The sequence below is a fragment of the Syngnathoides biaculeatus genome, chromosome 5 (genome assembly GCF_019802595.1).
Source record: "Syngnathoides biaculeatus isolate LvHL_M chromosome 5, ASM1980259v1, whole genome shotgun sequence".
In the NCBI taxonomy this organism is placed as follows: domain Eukaryota; kingdom Metazoa; phylum Chordata; class Actinopteri; order Syngnathiformes; family Syngnathidae; genus Syngnathoides; species Syngnathoides biaculeatus.
The window spans coordinates 28,544,305-28,569,054 of NC_084644.1; the positions used below are offsets into that span (position 1 = coordinate 28,544,305).

General features: G+C 42.6%; 1 protein-coding gene across 1 annotated transcript in view; it reads right to left on the minus strand.

The window, feature by feature from the left end:
• Positions 1–234: 234 nt before the first annotated feature.
• itga10 (integrin, alpha 10) overlaps positions 235–24,750 on the minus strand; it is a 34,206-nt gene continuing 9,690 nt past the window's right edge. The window contains exons 5-29 of the mRNA XM_061820002.1: positions 22,826–22,940; positions 22,629–22,756; positions 21,110–21,258; positions 15,203–15,353; positions 9,708–9,873; positions 8,359–8,429; positions 8,150–8,294; positions 6,293–6,441; positions 6,066–6,209; positions 5,619–5,825; positions 5,415–5,545; positions 5,001–5,167; positions 4,337–4,479; positions 4,146–4,256; positions 3,979–4,064; positions 3,751–3,892; positions 2,832–2,924; positions 2,573–2,739; positions 2,397–2,481; positions 2,089–2,202; positions 1,908–2,015; positions 1,706–1,819; positions 674–769; positions 493–606; positions 235–410 (exon numbers count right to left, since the gene is read on the minus strand). Of these exons, the coding sequence (XP_061675986.1) occupies positions 360–410; positions 493–606; positions 674–769; positions 1,706–1,819; positions 1,908–2,015; positions 2,089–2,202; positions 2,397–2,481; positions 2,573–2,739; positions 2,832–2,924; positions 3,751–3,892; positions 3,979–4,064; positions 4,146–4,256; positions 4,337–4,479; positions 5,001–5,167; positions 5,415–5,545; positions 5,619–5,825; positions 6,066–6,209; positions 6,293–6,441; positions 8,150–8,294; positions 8,359–8,429; positions 9,708–9,873; positions 15,203–15,353; positions 21,110–21,258; positions 22,629–22,756; positions 22,826–22,940 (3,147 nt within the window). The 3' untranslated portion in view covers positions 235–359. The remainder of the gene's footprint in view (positions 411–492; positions 607–673; positions 770–1,705; positions 1,820–1,907; positions 2,016–2,088; positions 2,203–2,396; positions 2,482–2,572; positions 2,740–2,831; positions 2,925–3,750; positions 3,893–3,978; positions 4,065–4,145; positions 4,257–4,336; positions 4,480–5,000; positions 5,168–5,414; positions 5,546–5,618; positions 5,826–6,065; positions 6,210–6,292; positions 6,442–8,149; positions 8,295–8,358; positions 8,430–9,707; positions 9,874–15,202; positions 15,354–21,109; positions 21,259–22,628; positions 22,757–22,825; positions 22,941–24,750) is intronic.

The window sequence follows — 24,750 nt, forward strand, 5'->3', positions numbered from 1 at the left end:
TTGTGTAGTTTTTGGCCATACCTCACAACCTTGCACCTTATGTATTTAGCAGGGTGGAAAAAATATATAAATTCTTTTCATCATATCTTTGAGAAGCAATGATTGAAATGTGAAACCAAGACAGTCTTTTTATTAAATAGAAGAAATGTGATTTGATACACTTCCAAGTACAAAAAAAAAAAAAAGACTATTTACATCGGTACTCCGAACCCTGGAATTGCTGGGTAGTGCCTTTCTTTTCTAGGGCTGAGAAAATCCCTTTGGCCATCGAGAGGGATCTTTGATTCTTTTTGTATTTGGGCCTGCTTGGAGGTGGAATGACTGACATTAACCTATAGAGCCCCTTGCAAGTGTTGGTTTCAGTCATCTTGGTTCTCATCTTCTCTGTGTTTTCGTGCGAAGAAGCCAAGCTGTTGAAAAGTCACACCGAGTTACACTCTGACCTCTACAATGAAGCCAGTTTACGTAAACATAAATCTATAAATTGCAGACCTTCCATAGTATGAAGATGATGAGCGCCAGTAGCAGCAAACCCCCAATGATGCTCCCAATAAGAATCCACAGTGAGATGGGAATGGCTCTTCCCTTCAGCACCTCCAGTACAGTCTTTAGGCAAAAGGACGTATAAGAGAAAGTTCTCATTGTTTGGATCTTTTATACTTGCGGCTTTTACCTCTCGCCACACTGTTCCTGTTGCCAGGGTAATGAGGTTGGTCTCGTGAGGTGCGATCTGATATAAGCTGACTATCCTTGCAGACTTATATTTGGCCTGCAGACAAAAACACACAAAGTGAGATGTAAACTGGTTGTGCCAAGAGTTGTTCGAGTGGAAATTACATGCCAAGAATTTAGGAAGAATAATTCTGAAAAACAACAAAATGATGTCGTATGGATTCCAGGCAAGATTTATCATTTTAAATTTTTGTCTTTAACTTGGAAAAGAGCTCTCCCTACATTTGATCTATGTCATGCACCTCAGCCGGACCGAGTCGCACTGAAGTACCGGTAAGTGTACACTTTGCGGAAGAACCGTTGTACGCCCTGGCTTGAATGACATACTCTCTCATGCCCAACACATAACGTCCTCAATTTTAATTTTCACAAAAGTCCATTCCCTTTAAAAACTCAAAACACTGTCATCTACATGAATACACAAAATAAAATTTTTTGTAGGCTTTCAATTCATAACAAAAAAAGCCCATAAAAAATTTCCACTGATGATAAGATTACACAAAAATGATCTTGCAAAAACTGTTTTTTTTTTCTCTCTCTCTCCTTACAAACCAGTACCTGCGATGTTAGTCTGAAAACACTACCACTGCTTGGTAGATGATTAATAGTTGACATAGCGGTCACAGTAATTGTTCTCTTCTCTAGATAAATGCAGTAACACCCTTGTGTTCTACTTAGAATGTTTTCTGTACTCATGTGTACATGCATCCTACATTTTGTTTTTTATTGTGTTAAATATCTTTAATGATGTAGTTGTTTTTTACGTGTAGAGAAGGGTTTTTAAAAGTTAGAATTTGCAGTTTTCTAAACCAATGTTTCCCATTTTTTTTTCCATCGGAAAAGTGCCACAGTACACCACCAAACAAAAATGTGCCGAAAAGTAAATACGTCGTACATGCTGAAATGATTGTCTCAATTTACAAATTTACTTAGCCAGTGTGACACCTGTGCTTATCGTTAAATAGCTACTCACTTGTCTGAAAAAGTCATCGTCGACTCTGCGACTAAGGCGTATGACTTCAGCTTGTCCTTTCAGCAGATGCTGGACTTGACATGTAACTTCTATACACCATGACCTGCTGCAGTTCTAAGCGAGGATACCATTACAAAACCCATTTTTAAAAAATTCAAGATGGTCAACATGCTCAATCTCGGCAATGCTGCAATTGGCTCACCAGGATGTCATTCTGCATCATGTCTTCGGGATGGAGGGGTCGCACATCTCTTTGACGACCCTTCAGCTGGGCCAAATCGCTCAGCACGGTGCAGTTCACGGCTGTTGCCTGGGAGATGACTTGAAGTGGGTTAAAAGGGCAGAAAGACAAGAGGGCACTTGTAAATGAGAGGATGGCTCACATTGTGCGAGGAGATGTCCGTCACAGTCATGAAGACTCTGTCTCCCGCAGCCACGGCGGGCAGAAGTAGCCTCAGCTCCAGATTACTCACGGGGTAACAACCCAAGTTCTGGAGCTACCAAGTACAAAAAAAAACATCTGTTGCCTCTTCTTATTAAAGTCAGGTTATTTTTTTTTCAACTTGAAAGTCTCACAATGGCAGGCTGTGCATTTGCTACCTGGGCCTCATGACTTAATCTGCATCTAAATCTGATTATACAGGTCCTGGTCAAGCGCATTAGAATGACATGGGAGATCCTCTGAGTGTACCTTAAAGTGCGTATAGAACTCAGGTCCAATGGCTTCCGATATTGTCCGTGTGGGATGCACTTCATATCGGTGTAAATTAGACTCGCTGCAGGACCGGGAGAAAAATGCATGTGAAGACCCAATAAGATGATCCTAAAAGGAGACTGGAAGACTTCTAATGCTGCTTGTATGTGTACCTGCTGACAAACAGGTCAGGCTCGTACTGAACAAAACTCTGCAGTTGAACACTGTTGTCCCCTAAAGTGTCCGCTCGTTCCACACTGTCGCTGGCTGCGTTCAGCTTCATTTGGACTCGACTGTGCAGGGTAATGCAGCTGAATTCAAATTCCAGCATGAAGTTCACCTTCAGTCCCAAAAAAGATAAGTGATACATTCAACCTGGGCCGAGAAGGAGGGTGTAAGTGTGACGTAAGACGTAGTTATTCCTTCAGGTACCTTGGACTGGGATCGAAACACTGGGTAGCTGACGTTACACGAGTGGCTGTTGGAGCCCAGACCTGTACACTCGATCTTGAAGTTAGCATCCTCCTAGAAAACAAATGATGAATGTTAAAAAATATTATTATTATTTTTTTTTAAAGGAAATACTACAGCAGTGTAAGCACATTATTACATTCATCACTAAGAATATTCTGCTCCAATTGATGCAATGACTCCAATTCATCTGGACAAAATAAAAATACATTTGTACAAATAAAAGTGTATCTCCACTTAAATGCCTTAGGCATGTAAGATACCTGGTACTCCCAGCATTGGAGGACTTAGAGACGGCCCCAATCACTTGTTTTAGTAACTTTCGGCTTGTTGTGTCAGGGGTTGCCCCAGCAGATGCCTTTTTCGACACGACCCTTTTTTAAAAATCTGGTTTCGGACTGGCAGTTGCTGGGTATTGGTGGACTGACCTCTGTCATCTGCACCAAAGCAGCATATCCCACTGTACTGTCTGTGCTCCATGGTCCCACTCACAACAAGAGGAAATACGAAACAGTATTTTCCGTAAAAGGACAGACTATGTATGCTACTGTCATATTCTACATAATCGCAAATTTAGTTGGATTTGTGGTTCAGGCATTTAAAATAATCTCTTTGAGTCAATGTTTTTTAAATACCCAAAATAAACATCTAGCAACAACAAAAAATGAATGATTTCAATACAAATTTAACTATCCAGGAGGAGCAGAGAAAAATCTGTATCAATTACAAAAACCTCCCTGGTCTAATCACATTTACACTCAAACGTCTGACCCAATTTTATGATGTTGTCTGGTTTATGTTTAGAGGACGTCATGTTTATGAAAGAATATTACTTTTGTACAAAAGCGTACTCCCTGTAAATTGCGACGTTGGGTCATACCCTAATACTGAGGCTGGAGAAATGGAGGTTTTTTGAATAGTGCAGCGTCAGACTTGTGTTGTAGGCGTTTTCCAGTCTGTTCTCCAGCTGAACTTCCACTGACATCCGCCTCCGAGGACTGCGAATCACATAAGGCTTATGTCTGCGGAGGAAGCAGGAAAACTTTGACTCAATAGAATTGAAAGGACTGAATCATCATGTTCTGAGTATATGTGAATGCAACCGTACCTGGTTCCAGAGATGTCCATCTGGGCCTGCAGCACCAAATCAGTGGTGCACACGTCATCTTCTCCACAGTCTTTAAAGAAGGGGATCTGCTCAGGGACACATGGAAAGAACATCATGTTTTCCTAAGGAAACAAACAGGAAAGGTGAAGGGACCAATTTTTGCGCACATATTTCTTGACGGAAGTCGGCCAGCCTTCGTCCAACACGGGACCGCTCTCTGTGTTGTTGATCTTAAAGCGCAGCGAGAAGCTGATTGGGCGGATGTAATCTGCCGTGTCCTATAAAAAAAACGAGCAGATTAAGGATCACAATGAGGTGTCCCGGTTGCCGCTTGTGAGTTTGGCCCTAAAATGCTCACATAGACGTGGAAGGGCATCTTGTAGCACAAAGTCTTTCCCGTGTGAGCTCGCACCGACAGCTGGGTCAGCCTGTGGGAGCTGTCGTCAAAAAGCGCCCGAGCCGACAACTTCCTGTCATCCAACATGGCTGTTACCCACAAATCTGTGTAAGAGATAAATTCATGTTAACAGATGAAAAAAGACGGGAAAAGATGACATCTTTTTCACTGGGAAACTAGAGCCAAATGAGTGCCGACAAATTATCACTTACTCGACTACGTGATACTACTCAGCAGAGACGGCTCCTACACGGACCTTTGGTGCGAATATCTAGGTGTCATTTCAAGGCAAGAAGCAGGAAAATTCTTGTCACACGCTTCTTTGCGAACAGAGATGTACGCTACAATAGCTTGATCTTATTTTCGTGGTAAATTATTGTGGGTTATGGATGGCTGTCTGACAGTGTGCATGTACAGGGGCTCCTCTGTTTATTATGGTCCCGTCATATGAGGTGTGTCAGAAAGGTCCCAGCACCAAGGGGATTTGTTTTAAAGAGATGGATGACACTAAGATGTCAACGGAGTTGCGGAGGATCTCAGAAGAATCCTTCCAGAAGGCTGGGAAATAATGATAAACTCCAATGGGGTAACTTTGAAGGGGCAAATTTGTAAATACATAAAGTACCAAAGCCATTGCTGCGAGGCCCAGGAGATCGTGACACGGCTGTGAAACAGGCATTGGCCTCAAGACAGGCGGACTCTCGGCCGCCACGCTGGCAAGTCTTTTGGATGACGTTGATGGAGTGCGGCTGGAAGGACAGACTGACATTGATCTGCACGATGCTTCGAGATCTGTGAAACAGAAGGAATCATATGTCATCAAATACTTTTGTTCTTTTCTGTTTTTGTTCTCAAGTGATGGTGCATAAGATTAAGCAAGTATTTTGGTGAGGATCCCTATGGAAGTGCAATTACAGGAGTGTTTTTCCTTGGTTTGAGTCAGCGGAGCTACCCAAAGCGACCTGAATCCAATCCATAATCCAGGAAATAGCCTTCTAACTGATGGACAAACAATCAGTCCCTGGTTCTTCTGGCTCACCTGAGCAGCACAGCACTGCCGTGCGCTCCCACCGCCAAGTCAATCAGCCCATCTCCATCCAGGTCCAACCTGGCGCTGACACTACGACCAAAATACTGCAATGTCGGGGACACTGACAACCCCGGAATACGCTGAAAGTCAAAAAATCACCGTGATTGTATTCTGAAGTTGGTGAACTTGTAAATGATCAAGAACGGAGAGTACCTGCTTGTAGTTGTGGTTAATGTAAATATTTTGGCCGTGGTACACGTACACTGCACCTCGGTGGTCATCCTCCAATGGGGCGCCCACCAGCAGGTCAGTGAATCCATCGTGGTTTAGGTCTGTTGCGATTGCCATGGCATAGCCAAACCTGGAATCCTGGGATTTTTCGTCTGACTTCAGGGTACCATTTGCGACGAACACCTCCTCCTGGGAGAGAGGCAAAAAACATGGAATTCTTATTGCATAATAGTACAGGAGATTACAGACATTAACGAGCATGCCCTTTGGTATGGATGTGATTTATTTCCGATATATGCCCTGTCACTGGCAGTATAAGGGTGTATCCCTGTAAGCGGATAGTAGCTCCAGCTCACCCGCAACTCTAATGTGGACAAGTGGTAAAGATAATGGATAGGTAAAAATTATCTACAGTATATACATCCTGACCCCACTAAGAGTGTAGATGTAGACTCTCCCAGCCTCCTTGTTCCCAGAGCCCAGGTACATGGGAGCTGCAACCAGGAGCACATCAGTGATTCCGTCCTGGTCGACATCTAGACCACACAGCTCACTACCATAGTAAGAACCAATCTAGGGAGAGAGACGTGCTCTTTCAGTTTCCTGACAACAGGGGGTGGTGTTGCATCAATCTTTGAAGCATGGCAGAGGTCCACCTGCTCTCCATTGAGGGCCTGCACAATGTTGACGTCGCCGAAGTCGCTGAGATCAAATAGGATGACTTTGCCTTTGTGCTTAAAGCGTGGAGCGCCAGCTACATACAACCTCTTCCAGTCGCCGACCAGCACAGACGACACCGTGTAGCCTGCATGAAAACATCAGGTTAAATATCCCGAAAGACAGAGTCATCAGGTTCTTGTAGTTGAAAGTTTAATCTTTTGCTGTCGACTCTTGGCTGGAATGATGAGAGCAATGACCTCAGCCCAGATACAGGAAAACTTCAGTGGGTCTAAAAGCTCCTCCTCTACATAAATTCAAGGCCACACACACACACACACACACACACCACACACACACACACACACACACACACACCACACACACACACACACATATATATATATATATATTTAATTACAGGAATAAAGTCCCATTTTTTGGGTGAACAAAGGGTGTATTTTTTGAGAGTACAACAGTTTTTTCATAGAAGGTCTTTTTTTTTTAAATAAAATGCATAGTATTGCCAGAATAATTTAGTTTTTTGTAATTCACTGAAATCCCTTAAAAAATCATTCATTCATTAAACTTAAACCTTGAATCACACACACTATTCATCGCCTCAGCCTGAATGATTATGACTTGGAAAAAACTACTACTTAATCTCTTTTTTTGGACATTTCAATTTGACACATCTAAGCATTCAGGTATTTTTTTTCTTTTTTTAACAATGATTCAGTGAAAGAAATTCTTGAAAGTTTGGTATGAGTACCACCACTATTGTATACAGTAAAACATTTTAAACATGAAATACAATCAGACATATTGCAATGAAACTTGTAGCTATCCATAATGTTTGCATGTTCTCCCTGTGCCTGCGTGGGTTTTCTCAGGGGCACTCCGGTTTCCTCCCACATCAAAAAACATGCAACATTAATTGGACACTCTAAATTAGATCCGATCGTGAGTGCGACTGTTGACAGTCTGCATGTGCCCTGCGACCAGTTCAGGGTGTACCCCGTCTCCTGGCCATGGACAATTAGGATAGGAGGATAAGTGGCCGAGAAAATGGATGGATTGATGTAGTTTTATTATTTTTCAATATTTAAGAGCTGTTCAGACTGTGCATAATGTCACACTGTCTTACAATCGGGGCTTGACATTAACTCCCTTCGATCTGCTAAATTTGTGTAAATGTCAACATTGCCTGGTAACACTGCCACTCTCGCTGGTTACTTTCAATGATGGGGGGGGGGTGTGTGTGTGTGTGTGTGTGTGTGATTAGTTACAGTTTTCTCAAAGTGCGTCTGTATAACAAAGCAATTGCAATGTGAGCCTATTGGAGCTCCTTTTTGCACTGTCTTCACACACAGTTTGTGCTTTGTGCTGTTTGTGAAGCCTTTGCTGACATTAAAAGAAAGCAGACCATCAAAATGACAGTTTTATAACAGTTGTTGTCGTTTTCCTTTCAGTGACTTGCAACTCTGACAAACCACTTTCCACCGTTGGTGTTGAGCAAAAATCCTTATGTAAAACCCTGCTTTCAATAATGAATATATTTTTTTTAAAAAGTAAAGCCAGTCCATTGTTTTTGATATGTTGAGTTTTATTGTTGTTCATAATAGTTGTATTCAGAGAGCCACATACTGTATTTGTTGAGTTGGCACGCGGTGTAAAAATTTCATAACCTCTGCATTTGAATATTCGAATCAATGTTGATATTGAATTAATCAATTTCTTCCAGTTTAAATTTGTTCATTTCTAAAAAAATAAATTAAAATGTAGATGAGAAGCTGTAATGTACAATATTTAAAGAAAAGTTGTCCTTGTGCTTGCACGGTGTGTGATGTGTTTACCGAGATATGCAGCATGATTTTTGAGCTCCAGGGGGAACTCGCTCTCAAAGGCTTCCCTGGAGGGCACGATTCTCCCTTTCGTACCCTCCTTCAGCACGCCGCCGTCCCAGTCGTAAGCCCCGACGATCCCAAAAAGAATTCCGTCCTGAACGCACCAACAGCCGTCAGAGCATGAGCTGCATAACGCGTGATGAACAATGTTTACTTACATCCAGCATGTGTGTGGAAAAGCCGATCTGGGACATCTCCATGTGGAAGGAGCTCTGGTTGCCCAGTGTGCCTGAAAGTGGAGGAAGAGTACCGGTCAGCACTCCTCATCATCTTGTTGCTCTACACCTCCTCCCTCCCTCCTTCCCTCCCATCCTTCCTTCCTTCCTTTGCTTCAGCACTCTTCATATACTGTACCCCAAACTCCGCAGCTGACACAAAAACAACCCTTTTCCTTTCATCCTTGATTCCCCCCCACTACTTTTTTGATGGCATCACTTTTCATCAGACTTCCTCGTACGATGCTTGAACTATTGCTCCAATACCTGCTTGCCTTCCTTCTCATCAGCTCATTTATTCACAGGATGCACTTTCCCTTCTTTTCTACTCACAGCTGTTCTTTGCATCTCGTTTCCAATGTTTTCCTTTTCCACTCCTGTATTTACTTTCTGATGATCTGATGTTTACTGCTGGTCACTGTCAAATTCAGTGTAGTTGGAAAAAAAACGTTAAAGGAAATCTATAACCAAGACAATATGGAGTGGAAAAAAAAAGTTCATTTTCTAGTTTCTAGTTTCTAGAAGATAATAATAATGAATTAAATCACTATCATTCTTACTTATTGATGACCACAATCTCAGCACCCAATCTGATATAAGTTATTTTATATAAAATGTGAATTGTAAAGGGTCACTGATGGTGTAGTGGTACACATGCCTGCCTTTGGTGCGGGCAGTGTGGGATCAATTCCTGCTCAGTGATGGTGTTGATATCTGCCCTGTGACTGACTGGTGACCAGTTCAGGGTGTAGTCTGACTTTCGCCCGAAACTAGCTGGGAGAGGCTCCAGTTTTCCCGCGACCCTCGTGAGGATACAATAAGTGGCTTCGATCATGACATGACATATGAATTATAAAAATGAAATCTTTCTTTAAAGACATGTTTCATGAACCTTAAATTATAATACTGATATATAATTGTGGGTCATGGCGCAATGAAAGCAGCATACTTTATACAAATGTTCAAACAAGATTTAAAGTATACAAATGGTTTTAGAATTATTTAAAATGAGCCATTTTTTGCTCAAACAAAAACCTAAAAACAAATACAAATCATTGTAACCTAGCAACATATTGGCTTCAAGAAAAAAAAAATCGTTTTTTTAAGTCAACAGGATTTTGTCTGGGAGATGAAAAAATTAGATTCTGTAGATGGTAGCTTATTGTCATTAAAAATAATGACATGTATTCGAACGCAAACCTGTTCAAGTTCTTAGTGGGGACATTTTGACTACCTGAATATGTCACAAGCATCATGAATATATCTGTCCTCTTTGCTTCGATTGTGCACACCTTCAAGTGAGAAGATGCGGTCTCCCAGAGCGTCCACGATGTCGTTGAGCGCCGCCTCGTCCGTCACGTTAAAGAAGTACTTGTCGTCGGGGTCGCTGGCGATGTATTTGATCTCGTTTATAAAGGTGTCAGGGTTCTGCTGCCGCCGGTGGTAGTGGCCCAGGACCTGAAGAGATTGGGACAAAGTTGTTTATTTTTCTGTGACAAAAAGAAGAGCTAAGTGGTAAAACACACTCTGAGGGAGGAACGTGGAAATAGCAGAGAGCATAAACATCAATGCTGGCATTGATCAGAGCCAAGGACGCCCCCTTCCCAATGGAGGAGGCAAAGGGGATTGGATCACATCTCCTTAAGAATATAAATTTCAACTCCACCAACGCAAGCACAAGGAGGACATACAGTGTACACGGTAGTGTTCAAAATAATAGCAGTCCAATGTGACTAACCAGATGAATCCACTTTTTCAGTATATTTTTTATTGGTACATATCAAACAAATTACCAGTGGGTGCAGTAGAATTCCAGAACCCCCTCCCCACCCAAAAAATAAATAAAAACACAGCATTCATGATATACTCACTCTTAAGGCTGTGCAATAGGGCAATTTTTTGAAAGGTGTGTGTTAAAAAAAAAATAGCAGTCTGCCGTTAACTTTACAACCTTTGAGTCACTAAAACTAATATTTAGTTGTATGACCACAGTGTTTTTTATATAACTGCTTCACATCTCATGGAGTCAACCAACTTGTGGCCCCTTTCAGCTGTTCTTGACCACTAAAAGATCCCTTAATGACATTCCACAATTCGTTTACTATTTACGTATTTCTTGGTTTTGCTTCAGAAACAGCATTTTTGACGTCACCCCACAAATTCTCGATTGGATTAAAATCCGGGGATTGGGAAGGCCTCTCCATGACATTAACTTCATTGGTCTGGAAGCAAAAAGTTCAAAGCCAAATAAAAAAAAAAAAGCCTCACAAAAATACATTAGGAAAACCACTCCAAAACCATTCTGTATTAATATGAAATAGGGTCATAGGACGAAAAAAAACAGCAGCATCCGATGTGAAAGGGTCCCTCTTGATGCCATCTTTAAAGTCTTTAAACCTGCAATAAAAATTAAGTTGTCATCAAGCATTTGAATACTTAACCGCCTACAGTGTAAATCAAAAGAGTGGTTGTCATCATGGAAAGCGCAAAACATATACTGTAATTGCAATGTTAATTGTTGCACTGCGGCCAACACCAGTGGGACACTTATAAATGACTCTTTGGCTGTGTTGTGACTCTTGCGTGTTGTTGTGTGCTTCCAGACAAAAGTTAGCGAGCGCTCCTTCTCTTGTGGCGACGGGTGGGGTTGGCGCCCCTCGCGTCTGCCTCCGATCACCTCTTGTCGGGCTGGGTTGGACAGGAAGAGCTTATTCGCCCGGCTGGGTTATTTCAGTGCAACCAAAGGTCTCATTTGACAATTTGAAGACGCTATTTTGGGGTCTGCGGCATCGTGCGGTACGGTATGATTACTAGAGGGCGTGTGTAGCCATAGAAGCAAACTGTGCGAGGAATGTCAGGGATGTTTCAGACGCACATGCCGTCAGTGTTGAACTGTATAGGGATTTACACACTTGGATTAAAAGTGTATCCTCCGTGTCTACACACACATGGATGGTGGCTTTGTTGAGTGTACTGTAAACGGCTTTTGTGTTTCTCTTTTAGAAAATTCCAAAACCGCCATCTTGCTTCAGTTGCCAAATGCTACACCATTCAAGTTACTATTATTACCTGATGTTTCCATCATATGTCATTGTGTCATTGTGTACCATGCCAAATCATATTCATTTACAATTTTAATAAGCTAAAAAATTTGCTCTGCCATGGATAATATTGGTATGGACACGTCACGGCTGCTCCACCATCATCCCAGTCCCAAAGAAACATGCAATCTCTGATCTAAAGGACGACGGCCCTGACCCTCTGACATCTGTCATGAAAACCTTTCAATGCATCATGCTGTACCACCTCAAGAGCATAACAGCATCCCTGCTAGACCCATTGCCATTTGCCTGCTGAGAAAACATGTCTGTGGATGACAGAGTCAACTTCATAATAAAACAGCTTAATAGCACAGGGACCTACTCGAGGATCCTCTTCATGGACTTCAGCTCTGCGTTCAATATCATCATATCCAAACTCCTCTTCTCCAGGCTTCTCTAGTTTAGCATCCCATCTGCCATCTTCCGGTGGATTCCCAGTTTCTTGACTGGTAGCATACAGCAGGTCAGGCTGGGGGACAGCACCTCATCCACACGTACCAACAGCACCTAGGTGCCCCAAGTATCTGTCTTCTTCACGTTGCTCTTCTGTCTCTACACGAATGGTTGCACCTCAATGCATCTGGCTGTCAAACTTCTGAAGTTTGCCAGCCTCATCAAAGATGGTGACGAGTCTGTGTTTCGACAGGAAGTGGAGAGGCTGGAGCTATGGTGCAGCCGAAACAACCTGGAACTGCACAGGGTCACCACTGTAGAGATGATCCTGGACTTCAGGAAGCATCCGTCACCACAGTTATAGCTCACACTGTCCAACTGCTTTGTGTCAACTGTTGAAACTTTCATGTCCCTGGGAATTAAAAGTCTCTCAGGACCTTAAGTGGGAGCTCAAAATCAACTCCTTCCTCATAAAGGAAGGAGATCCTTCCTGTGCCTTCCGAGGAACAATACCCAGCCACTAGGGCTGTTAAGCAATTCTTAACAGAATCAGTCCCGTGTTCATCCATCATGGTCTGATCTGGTGCTGTCGCCAAAAGGACAAACTCCGACTGCAAAGCACAATTAAGACTGCCGTAAAAATTGGCAATACTCTCCTACCCACTCTTGATGACTTGAACAGTGCCAGAACTAAGACAAGCACATGCAAATCCTCCTGGACCCTCCACATCCTGGTCCACACCTCTTCCAGCTCCTTCCCTCAGGTAGGCGCTGATAAATGCAAACTAAACCAAGCAGATATACCAACAGCGTCTTCCCTGTTGCTAAATTGTTAGAAGCTAAGTTTCTCTGTCATGTTTTTATGAATCACACATTTATTTATTTATGTCAAAAGTGCTGGCTATTGTCGTACTCGAGCAGCTTCAACTACTGGAGACAAATTGTTTGTGTTTTTGACATATTTGAAGACAAAGAGGATTCGGATAAAGAAAGAATTACTTGAGAATTTTTTTTTATTAATTCTCCTTTATTTTACCAGCAAAGCAAAATCATAAAAAAGCCATACTGATTTCTCACCAGGGTTAGACCAAGTTCTAATTCTTAGGTGATATAAGTACTACTGTGCATATTAGTTTTCCTGTCTAAAATCATGTCAGTTTATGCTAACGTATTATCCACGCTAGTATGTCAGCTAAATGGTAGATGCTTTATGATCCTTCCTGTTTGAAGGGTATTACGGCCATCTTTTTGCATCTCTACACAGTTAAAACCTCCTTTTTGTTTTTTTGCAGCTGGGCTCCTTTATTACTATAAATTTATTCCTGTCACTTGCTGCTAGGCAAAATTTAAAAGGCTCAGTAATAATTGCCCTCTTGGCCAATGGTTTGAAGGGGCCCGTTTACCACTTTGGAAACTGTGAAAACCTCACATCAGTCGTAACGAGACACACTAACAAACAACGATGCAGACAAATCAAGCTCTCTTGTATTTACTGTACTTCTCCACACAAATTTCGGCCGTTGAAGCAAAGTGGAGACTTCGGAGTAGCACACTGCAGTATGCAGAGCTCAGGCATGACAATGGGGTCAGCTATCATTTTCACGCGTGTTTACTTCTTTGTCATTTCTCCTGTCAAATTTTTTCCAATGTTAATATTATTTCATTGTTAGAAATTGGCATTCTCAGAAACCTGGGTGACCAGATACTAGAAATCTTGGTTTTGCTAATGGAAAAACGTCACTAGCAAGTATAGCCAAGTAGGTACAGTTCAACAGAAAGAGGCAATTGACCCCTCCGTAGAAATTGCGCAATCCGCGTCACTGACCAATCATAGGCCAGAGATTTGCATAAATCACGCCCCTTTTTGGACCCGCAGTTTTCTCAGACAACGCTGGATGGTCCAGTATAGCTTCTGTTGACGTTTTATCGCGTATTTGGGTTCTTTAACAATTGATATGGTTAAGAGGTGTAGTCACGGACTTTATAATACTGACGACAGGTATCCTGAAAGGCTTGTTGGTGGAGTTCAATTCGTACCCTTTCCAAAACCGAAGACCCAGTACGAAAAATGTTTTTGATTGATCAAACTTTGTGGAAGACCGCATCATCAACTGAATCCATCTAAAATCAACCGGAACAGAAGACCAAGTACGAAAAATGTCCTTGATGGATAAAATTTTGTGGAAGACCGCATGATCAACTGAATCCATCAACCGGAACAGATATGTTTGCACGAAGGTAAACCCGAAATTTGATTTTCAATGCGTGTCTCATATAAATGAATTAGCAGTTCTTCGCTTGCATAATATAGCTACGTGTGAATGATTGACACACTTAATCTGTTTTGAGCAAAATTTTGCGATGATCTGACTGCACAAACGTGTCCCTTTGTTCGCGGCCACGCGGCTACGCTACACCGGACTGTGTTAGCACGAAGGTATGCCCTTTATTTGATTTTCAATACATGTCTCATTTAAATGAATTAGCAGTTCTTCACTTGCATAATATACCTACGTGTGAATGATTGTCAAACTTGATCTCTGTTGAGCGATATTTTGCGATAATCTGACTGCACAAACGTGTCTCTATTTGGCGGTCAGCTAAGCTCAACGGGACTAGGAGGCCTAAAAGCCTTCGACGTGCACCGAGACACCAAGACTGAAGGAAGGATGTTTGAGGACACTAAAGTAGTGATTGTCGTACTCGGTCGGGACTTACGTAGGTTCGGCACTAATTCAAAAATAATTATTGAGGGGAGCGCGTGACGTTACACAAAGAAAACGAGAGAAACAACTCGTAAATCAAGCCTTGCCTTCTTTTGCTTCATACGGTGGTTCACAAACGGCTATACAGATACATATACAGATTCTGCACACAAGTGTGATATGTAACACGAAAATAGGAAACTGTCAATGACGAATTCATCTTTGGGTTACAATATATTACATTATGTGGCTTCTCGGTCTTCCTCTGACTCTGGAAACATCTCGCGCTAATATAAATGGTTTCTCCGTCGATATGCATGTAAATACCATTGAAATACCACTCGCTGGAATACTTGAAGTCCTGCTGTCTGCTTTTCAACGATATTTCACTGTTAGCTAAGAATGCGAGTGAGAAATCAGCCGTTAAATTGGATAGTTTCGCTCTATTCTTTTCTTGCTGCGCCGATATTTTTGCTAACTGTTTGTCTGACATCAGCGCACGTGGTGTGACGTCACTTCAGAAGGTGTGGTTAAGTGCCCTGTACGGATGGGTCAATTGTGAACTGACTGTACTTGGGATGTACTCACAGCTATGGCGTATCTGGTGATGTTCCTGGTCTCACATTCCAGCAGAGCATCAGGCAGCTCCTCGCCATCATGCGACTCTCCGTCTGTCACCACGATCATCACCTTTGTGGCCGCCTCCCTTGCCCCTCGCTCGGCGCTGAAAGCCTCAGTGCTGCATGCACGATAGAGAAAGGCGTTTTATTCACAAAAGAAGAAATCAAGTAAGTCCTGGAGTGAAAGGGCCTGAGGGAGAAGGATAAAGCAGTCGACCTGTGCATCATACAGTACTTTGTATGTCCTATTTTAGTATTTGATCTGACCCGTTGTGCAGTCCAAACCACAGGGGAGCTGCATCATATTTTTTTATAGTTTCCCCACTCTATGGGATGATACACCATTTAAGTGGATAGGCATTGGATTGGGGCTCCAATCCCATTTAATAGAATGCTGCGTATCTCAAGCGGAGCACACATTAGTCATACTTGACACAAAAACCGTAGCTGGCATTTGACTCAAAAGTGGTCAGTGTGAGCAATGCCCATACTTTGTGTGTGCATGTGTGTGTGTGTGTGTGCGCATGTGCGTGTCGCAGGGCATCTGTGCATTCCTTTGCAATGGTGCCATGATGGAGAGGAAGCTTACACGACCAACAAACACTGACCAGAAGCCGCACCCTGTTTGTCTGCATGAAACTTGCACTCAGTAGGACCTCCTTGTGCACGCTTGGTAAACCACACACACGCACACACATACACACATGGACACAAATCCTCTGGAGGAGAGCGGGAAGTCACTCGAGTCATTTTTTTGCTCCAACTTCTCAGCTAAATCTGACATTGTGGTCGCCAGTACCGAACTGCAAAAAGTTAAAAACAACCTTTTCTTCCCCCCACCAAGCAGTCTGCAAATTACATAGAGTGCGGACGTGAGGAAGCAGCGGAAGAGGGGAAGAACAGGCAAATGAGCGAGAGAATGGGCTCCACTAGCAGAAGAGAAAGAGAAAAGGCACACCGTGATTGTAAAATAAATTAAAATAAAAACATCATGATTTTCTGTAGCGCTTGTCCTCATCAGGGTCACAGGTGAGCTGGAACCTATCTGAGGTGGACACCCAGGACTGGTCTCCAGCCAATCACGGGTCACATATAAACGGGCGTTCACACTAAGATTCCAACCTTCGGACCATTTAGAGTTCTCAATAAACCTAATGTGCATGTTTTTGGAATGTGGGAGGAAGCCACTGTACCCAGGGAGAAAAACCCAGAACCCCTGAATGCGAGGCAGACGTGCTAACCAGTAACCACGACTGACTGATTTCAGGAGTGAAAAGTGCAAGATGTCCTCATGCGAACCAAACAGCACAGTAAGAGGGGGAGTAAAAATAAGGAAAAGGGAAAATGTGATGAAACCAAAACCAGCATCCAAATTAAGAGTGTGAAGGGGAGGTGTAAGATGAGCTCATTTGCAGCTTGCCAAGTATCTACAAGCTGTTTTATAGAGTTGCACTTGTGCGCTAATGACATATGGCCGTGTGGTCTGCTTGGGCAAACGAGCTCATCTGAGTACGGGTGGAAGTCAATAAATGGAGGGACCGATCCAATGGGATGCTTCTGCCTGATGTTGACGCTTCACTTTGTCATCACTACACATACACATCCCCTCTGCTGATGGAACATTTCTTTGATCATAGATTGAGTTCAGTATGTTCTTACATAACTGTAAATCTCACATAATCTGCTCTCAAAATTTAAGGACATTGGAGTTTAGGGGAACTTTTTTTTAGTTCCCCTAAACATCTCCAGATTTCACTCTAAGTACCCATGTGAGTAAATGAAGATAAAATCATTGTAGTCATCATTCATAATTCAGCGGCTTGATAGAAAATGTCATTGGGTCGGAGCAAAATGAAATTGTTTCCTTTCAAACAGGAAAAGGCAAAACTCAAATTAATTGGACTCCATTTTTACTACACGATGTCATCACATGACAGCAAGTATTGCTAACATAAAACTCAGATATGAAACTGCGTCAGTTGCTCGTTGCTTTAATTACTGCTGTCAGAAGGTATGATGGGTAACATCTAGTTTTATTTTGTAGACGTTTGTCAGGAGTCACATTTTTTCAAGGTGGAGAAAGGTTACATCAGGGCTGCTAAGTGTTTTTTTTTTCAGTCATCTCGCTAGAATCGGAAAAGAAAGGCAAGTTCCTAAATTGAATCTGAAGAGACCCTCAGCTTGATTACACTTAAATAAAACCATGTTATTTCTTTACATTCTCTTTTATAATACAGTGCTTGTATTTTTTTTTTAAAAAAAGGTCGTTGTTTTTTGGTACCCAGAGCGGCTTCATTTCCTTTTAATGGGGGGAAAATTATTTGATATGACTACATTATAAGCTCGTCACAGATATAATAAACTGTACTGTATGTGCGCTATATACTTTTCGTGACATCTTTGTTCAATATTGTGCCATGGAATGAATTTCCAAATTTAAAATACTGTATGTGCCTTGACGCAAAAAAAAAAAAAAAAAAATGGGTGGGGAACTGACCTAAGCTATCTAATGTTATGTTGTCGTGTTTGAGGTTGAAGGAGGTCATGGAGTCAGTGCAGTCGAGAGAAGACATGAAGTTTGTGCGTGTGCATGCGTGTGCGTGCGCGTCTACGTATTTTGACAGCTGTGGGAGTGCAGCTCCCCTGACCAGGCGCTGCCACGCCTGCAGCCATGCTGAGCCAGCAGTCAGCAATGCCAACCCTGCAATTGCCAGCTATACGTCTATGTGCGTGTGTGTGTGTGTGTGTGTGTGTGCTTCCAGTAAAGGCAGATCCAATAGGATATTTGAGGTCAATCCTCTGTTACAAGCCAGACAAACACATTGCCTGATTGTTTTATATTCCTCAGAGTCAGGTGGTCCTCACAGTTACACATCAGCTACCCCACAGTATTTCAAAGCGAGAATGTATTGTTCAAATTCAAATTACGGTGGTGCCTTGAAACACACGTTTAATTCATTCTGACCACGGTCATAAATCACTTCCATATCTTTATCTAATAATCTGTTTCAGCCTCCCCCTCAAAAAACACACACATTTTAATGTTTTCAATGGTAAAGTTAAGACACTATAATATTGTACTTTATAAAAACATACAGTAGTGCCATAATCAGCCTTGGCCACCAGTGGGCAGTAAATACATCCATCCATCCAGGAGGTGGGGTACACCCTGAACTGGTCGCCAGCCAATCGCAGCGCACATGGAAACAAACAGCCGCACTCACAATCACACCTAGGGACAATTTAGAGTGTCCAATTAATATTGCATGTTTTGGGGATGTGGAAGGAAACTGGAAAATCCACACAGGCGGGTCTGGGATTGAACCCGGAACCTCAGAACTGTGAGGCCAAAGCGTTACCAGCTGATCATTACGCCACCCGCAGTAAATACAGATACTTTTCCAAGAAACACAGCTCCTCTTAGAGGACAAAGAACACAGTGGCACCTCTACTTATGAACGTCTCTAGTAACGAAAAATTCAGGTTCCGAAACGCCTCCTCTGAAAAATTGTTCCTATAGTTATGAAATATAGGTTACAAAAGGAAAAAATGGGCGTTAGATTCCCCAAATTCCACCGAATGTAAACATCCTGTATCTTGGTTTGTGTGGCCCGATAGAGCTGCTCTCTCATTGGCTATCGGAATAGCATCTTCCTGGCATCCCATTGGCTAGGAGAGACATCATTCTTTACCCATGGTGCTTGTTGAGTCCCTTGGACACTCAAAATCAAATCACGCTAGCTGTGTCAAATGCTGTCACAAGCTAATGCACATTGGAAAAGTACAACCTTTTCCTTTTGTTTTTTTCCAAGTTTATTCATCTTTCTTCACCATCGGCCCCAAGAAACTAGTGGAATGAAATGGTGTGCGTGCGTACGTTCCTACGTATGTTTTCTCTTGGCTGTCAAAGTTTGCCTCCTCCTCTGTCCCCCATGATGACCCTTGCTTGTCACTCACCCTCCTCTTTGCATCGTCACCAAATGCCAAAGATAAATGAACATCTTTTTTTTGTTATTCTTTACATCATGTGCTTTGAATGCTTATTTTTGATAGGAGGCGTGGAACGGATTTTGCTATTTACTTGTAAAATGCGTTTCTACTCGTGAAAAATTCACATTACGAAATGACTCCCAGAACAGATTAATTTCATAAGTAGTGGTACCACTGTATATGATTTTTGAATACTGTAATATTGTCTGTCTACATGTGTTGCTGCAGTGTACTATATTTCAAATGAAAAAAAAAACGGGGACAGTAAAACATCAAAACATCTACGCAGCCACCTAGCCATCTTGTACCTATTCTTCTGAGCTGGAGCCCATCCCAGATGACTTTATGGGCGAAGCTGGGAAAACCCTTGGCTGGTCACCAGCCAAACGCAGGGCACAAATCGACTAAACAACCCCTCACACACACTTTCCGTCATCTGGATAATACAAGTATCGTCTCAAAGGAACCGGCATGCATTTTTTTTACAAAGTGGAAAGAAGCCAGAATAGATACAGGATGAGAACATACAACTCCGCGCGGGGAGGCCCAAGCTGAGCTTCCAAGCCAAAACGTCAGGACTCTGAGGCAGACACGCTGACCACTGCCCCGCCCTTTTCTAAACACGTATTTTGCAAAGTGTAACCACAATGGAGCAGCTGGCAGCATTTCCCGCACCAATAGGAGGGTCCCTTTGGTCGCAGACCACCACTCACCCACGAGTGCCCCCCAAAAGCTTTCTGATTCATTGTCTATTCACTACCGCTTCATCTTTTGCGTTTAAAAATAGAACACCAACACTGCAATTACTTTCGTGTGTGTTCATATCACATCAATGCTAGGGTGGGTACGTGGGTATGATTATAATAAAAGCAAGAATTTGATTTTGAGTAGAGAAAAGCGGGCTATTTTAAAGACTGCGGTTTGAGCCTAGAGAGAGTCGTTTGTTTAGGCTTGACTTGGCTGGCAGATCATCTGGCTCCGCCCCCTTCGACATATTTCGTTCTGAGAGTGATGAAGTTTGTGGAGCAAATTAAAGGAGCAAGTTTCATTTATGTTGTCAGTGTATATTTTATTTCGCGAGAGAGAGGATTTCCCTCCATCATCTTTTAATAGCTTCCAATTGAACCTTTTGCCCATTAGTTTATGCATATTTTAAAAACATAATTATTTTATATTGCTTTACAATAATAAATCATGAATGGATAGATGATTCTTTTGATTCTTTTATTGTGGTAGTGGAAGTAATAAAAGTAGAAGTACAAATAGAAAAACTAGAAATGGATGTAGTGGACTAAACTTGGCAGTGTGGTGGAGGTATTGGAACTAAATCTGGATGTGGAAGTATTTATGTTTTATGTACGTATTATAAATAGTGAATTGTATAATCCTAAATACATGCAGTAAGACAGTATAATTAATTTTGGAGACTTTTTATTACCATAATGTCTTCATTTTTTGGTTGGCATAAAAATAATGCACACAATTCTGCTTTTTTATGGTGAGGTGTTCCTTTTGAACATTCACTTAAATTACCAAAAATGGTTCCTTTCCCAACATTAATAACACATCTGGGTTTGTCTTCATCGCACAACTATTCCACTTGACCCTTCGTCCTCTTCCAGGAAAAACCCCGAAAGCGCCCGGCTGTGTGTTTGTTCTGACGTCCGCCCGTCACATCTTTTACTCGACACGGTTGTTTTCCCATTATGGGATTGCTGTGCCGTCTTACTAATTGGGCGAAATCCTTGTTAGAAGGCCTAAACAACTTTCTCGAGCTTTAGTCCACTGACGTACATGTTACACAAAGACTGACTAGGCAAAAACACAATGGGGAATGTGAGGAAAAAAAGCCAAAAGTAATACAGGAGTCCAAAACAAGACCTACCAAGCCATGTTGATGGCGTACGCGGTGCGTGTCTCTCTTCCCTCCTGGCGGCTGATGTTCTTGGCAGCCTCCACCACCTCCTGTGTGGTCTGGTAGTCTTTCAGGGACCACTCGTGGACTGCCACCTCGCCGTACTGCAGGATTCCCACCTCAATGGACGCGCACGCACACACACAGACACACATGCAATCGTATTACCTTTATAATCTGTGATTACTGAAGATGACTACAATCCCAAACCCTAAATGCCACTTTTAATCTTTCCGATCTAATGTCTCGCACGCCACAGAACGTATCTGGCCCCACGACTAGACTGAATGTCTGACGTCAGAAAAAAAAAAGCCTTACATTTAGCTTGAAAACATAATTAGTTATAATAGAGAAAATATACCCTAGTAATAAAACAAACCACAAGAGCTCCCCATTTAAAGCAAACAGCAAGTTGGTGGAATTTTAGACTTCAATGAGAAACCAAAGCTATTTCCTTTACACCCCACATTGCCTGTTTCTCTTCTACCGACCCCCCCAACCTCCCTCCATTCCTCCACCGCCTCAAATTGGCCTCCTCATGTCCCTTTGATGTCACATCAGCAATCCCATATTTGCCCCGTATTTGCCAAATTGCTTCTCTGTACATGAGCCTGCTTTGCCTTGAATGGCTTGTCTCAGCTTCCTTCTGTCAAATGCCCAAAAAGTGGTACAGTTTTGGGTGTTACCAAAATGTTTGTAGCTAAAAAAAGACCCCCCCCCCCCCCAAAGACTTAATCTAAAAGATTAAATTAACAAGTGACTTTTGTTTTGTAGGGAACTGTGCTGGCAAAGAACAAAAGCTTGATAATTAAAATGCTGTAACAATTAGGAAACTAATTGACAACTACTTTATTATCAAATTAATCGATAAGCACTTTGAACATTGATTAGACACTGTTTAAAAATGTTCAAACCCTTTGTATTTCAGCTTCACCCCAGTAAATATTCTGAGATTTCTGTCGTTGTCCAGGAAAGCACATTGATTATCTTTGTATTTAATCAAAATAAGATGTTTGCAAAAATCTGCTTTTAAAGAGCAAAAAAAGTTGATGTTTTTTCAGACATCTGATGTTTAAGTGTTTGAAAATGTGCAGTGTATGGATTTGACTCACATTTCCCTTCCTGTTCCTTTCCTTTCGCCATTTCCCAAAGTGAATTACTATCACGAGTGCGGCATGAAGCGGTGATTATTCCGGTACGGGTTGCAGGGCGCTGGAGCCCCCTCCCAGGTGACTTTTGATGAAAGACGGACTACACCCTGAACAGGTCAGTCAGTTGCAGGGCACGTACAGAACAGATACGGGTAATCCTTTTTGCACTCACTTTCACACCCTCGCTGAGTGGGAATTGAACCCACGCTTCCAGCACCACTACACCATCAGTAACTCAGACGGTAAATTTAGTTTTATTTTCTACTGAAAAATGTACTTCTCTTTTTACATTTTCAACTTCAGAGTTTGAATCGCCAGGGTTCCAACTGGGCTTTTACCTGCATTTGGTCTGGGCTGATGTGGAACTTGCTGAGGATGTTGCTGAGAAAACTCTGAACTTCATACCAGGGGTAGATGCTGTTGGAGCCGTCCAGCACGATCACAATGTCCATGTATGTTGTGCACCCTGCAAGATGTGATTTGGTTTAGTCTGAGCCGTGCAGTTCTCAATGTGGCAAAGTGCGTGCGGGCGGACTTTGCGCCGTCGGAGCAATGGTCTCTCTTGGCTCGAGGTCGTCGCTGACGGAGGCGCAGATGCCGGTGCTGAACATGGACGTGCCGCACTCCTGAGACCACAGTGGTGCACACGCCTGCCGAAAGCGCACATATTAATCAGCTCTCCTAGTTTGACACTCGATTTGCTATTTGGTTTACTACCTTGATGTTCAGAAAATCTGCACGGCGTCCAAATTAGACTACCGTAAATCCTGTAAAAGTTGAGCAGGACTCCCCAAAATCTGTACAAAGCGTCTTGGGTCCACGTATTAAGGAATTTTGTGCTAAGGTATCCTGGGGGGTTGTGTCGTTACGATCAAAAGGGTCAAAAGTGCATGCATGTTTTATTTTTTTTTTGGGGGGTGGGCTAAAAAGTGACTAAGTAAGGGCAGGCAGTGAGCAAAAATAATCATGAGAGGGAGTCAGTCATGGAAAATTCTAAATCGTGCGGTTTGGGGGACAGAACATGGAGGCAGTGAAAGAAGTGAGGGGGGGGGGCTATTGTTGTCATCTTGGCAGCACTAAAACACCAGACCAGAGAGGCAATTTGGATCTAATTGAGCTAAAGAATAACCAGGGAATGAGGAATAGAAGGAGTGCACACACATCAGAGGCAAAAGTCAAAAGTAGGGGTGAAGGTGGAATAGGAGAAAGAGAAACATCCTGTCTTATTTTTTCCCTCCTGTTATTATAGAAAGTAGATCAGTTGATGATGGAAGGCGAGGAGTGTAAAAGATGAAGAAAATCAACAGAGGTGCTATGGCTTTTTGTAGGTCTATCATTAACAAAAGGCCGGAGACACATTCCGAGCCTGTTATAGACCTGACCGCTGGCCTCAAGAAAAACACATAAAAGTGGTACTGCGTCGGCCATTAGCTCATGGACTATAAACGAGCGATCTTCCAACAGCAGCAGTGAGAAGTTGGCGGACGTCCGAAGATGAACTGGCTTGACTTGAAGTGCAAAACACTGCACAGTGATTCAAACCCGGCGAGGGTCGTTGACACGCAAAATTACTCGCCTGAGAGCTTTAGTAGTTGGTGCTATGTGAGCCAGCGGTGTCGTATCTTGAAGAATTAGATGGTTTTAGGGCAGAAGCTTTAGTGCATTCAGCACAACCTCCCAGTGTTTGAGAGCCGTGACAGTGACAACTTTATTTTACATTGGTGATTTTTTTTTTTAATCATTCAAATTTGAAATTGTTAACAATACTCGTCTCTGTGACTTTTATATAGAAATCGTGCAGTATTTATTTCTACTTTGCAGGAAATTTAGGTTTCGGGTTACAAGGTGTCTGTCATTGGCTGGTGACCAGTTCAGGGTGCACCCTGCCTCTTCCCCAGAATCAGCTGGCGTAGGTTCCATCATGCCCGCAACCCGAGTGAGTATAAGCGGTATAGAAAATGGACGGCTGGAGTTAGATGTGTTGTTCTCAATTTCCACTCTCAGAAAGGAGGTTTGGAACAGGTAGGGGGGGGAAAGTACATAGCATGTTTAATATCCATCCATCCATCTATCCATACATCCAACCAACCATCCAACCATCCATTTTCTTTGCCGCTTATCCTCACGAGGGTTGCGGGGAGTGCTGGAGCCTATCCCAGCTGTCAACGGGCAGGAGGCTGGGTACATCCTGAACTGATTGCCACTTGTTGCACATGGAGACAAACACTCACAATCACACCTAAGGCAATTAAGAGTCTCCAATTAATGCATGTTTTTTGGGCTGTGAGAGGAAACCCACACAGGCACGGGAAGAACATGCAAACTCCACACCGGCGGGGCCGGGATTGAACCCGAGGACTGTGATGCCAACGCTTCGCCAGCTGTTCCACCGTGCCACCAAAAATAAAAATGTATGCGCTACTTCAAATTTTAAAAATTTATACCGTGAAAAAGTATTCA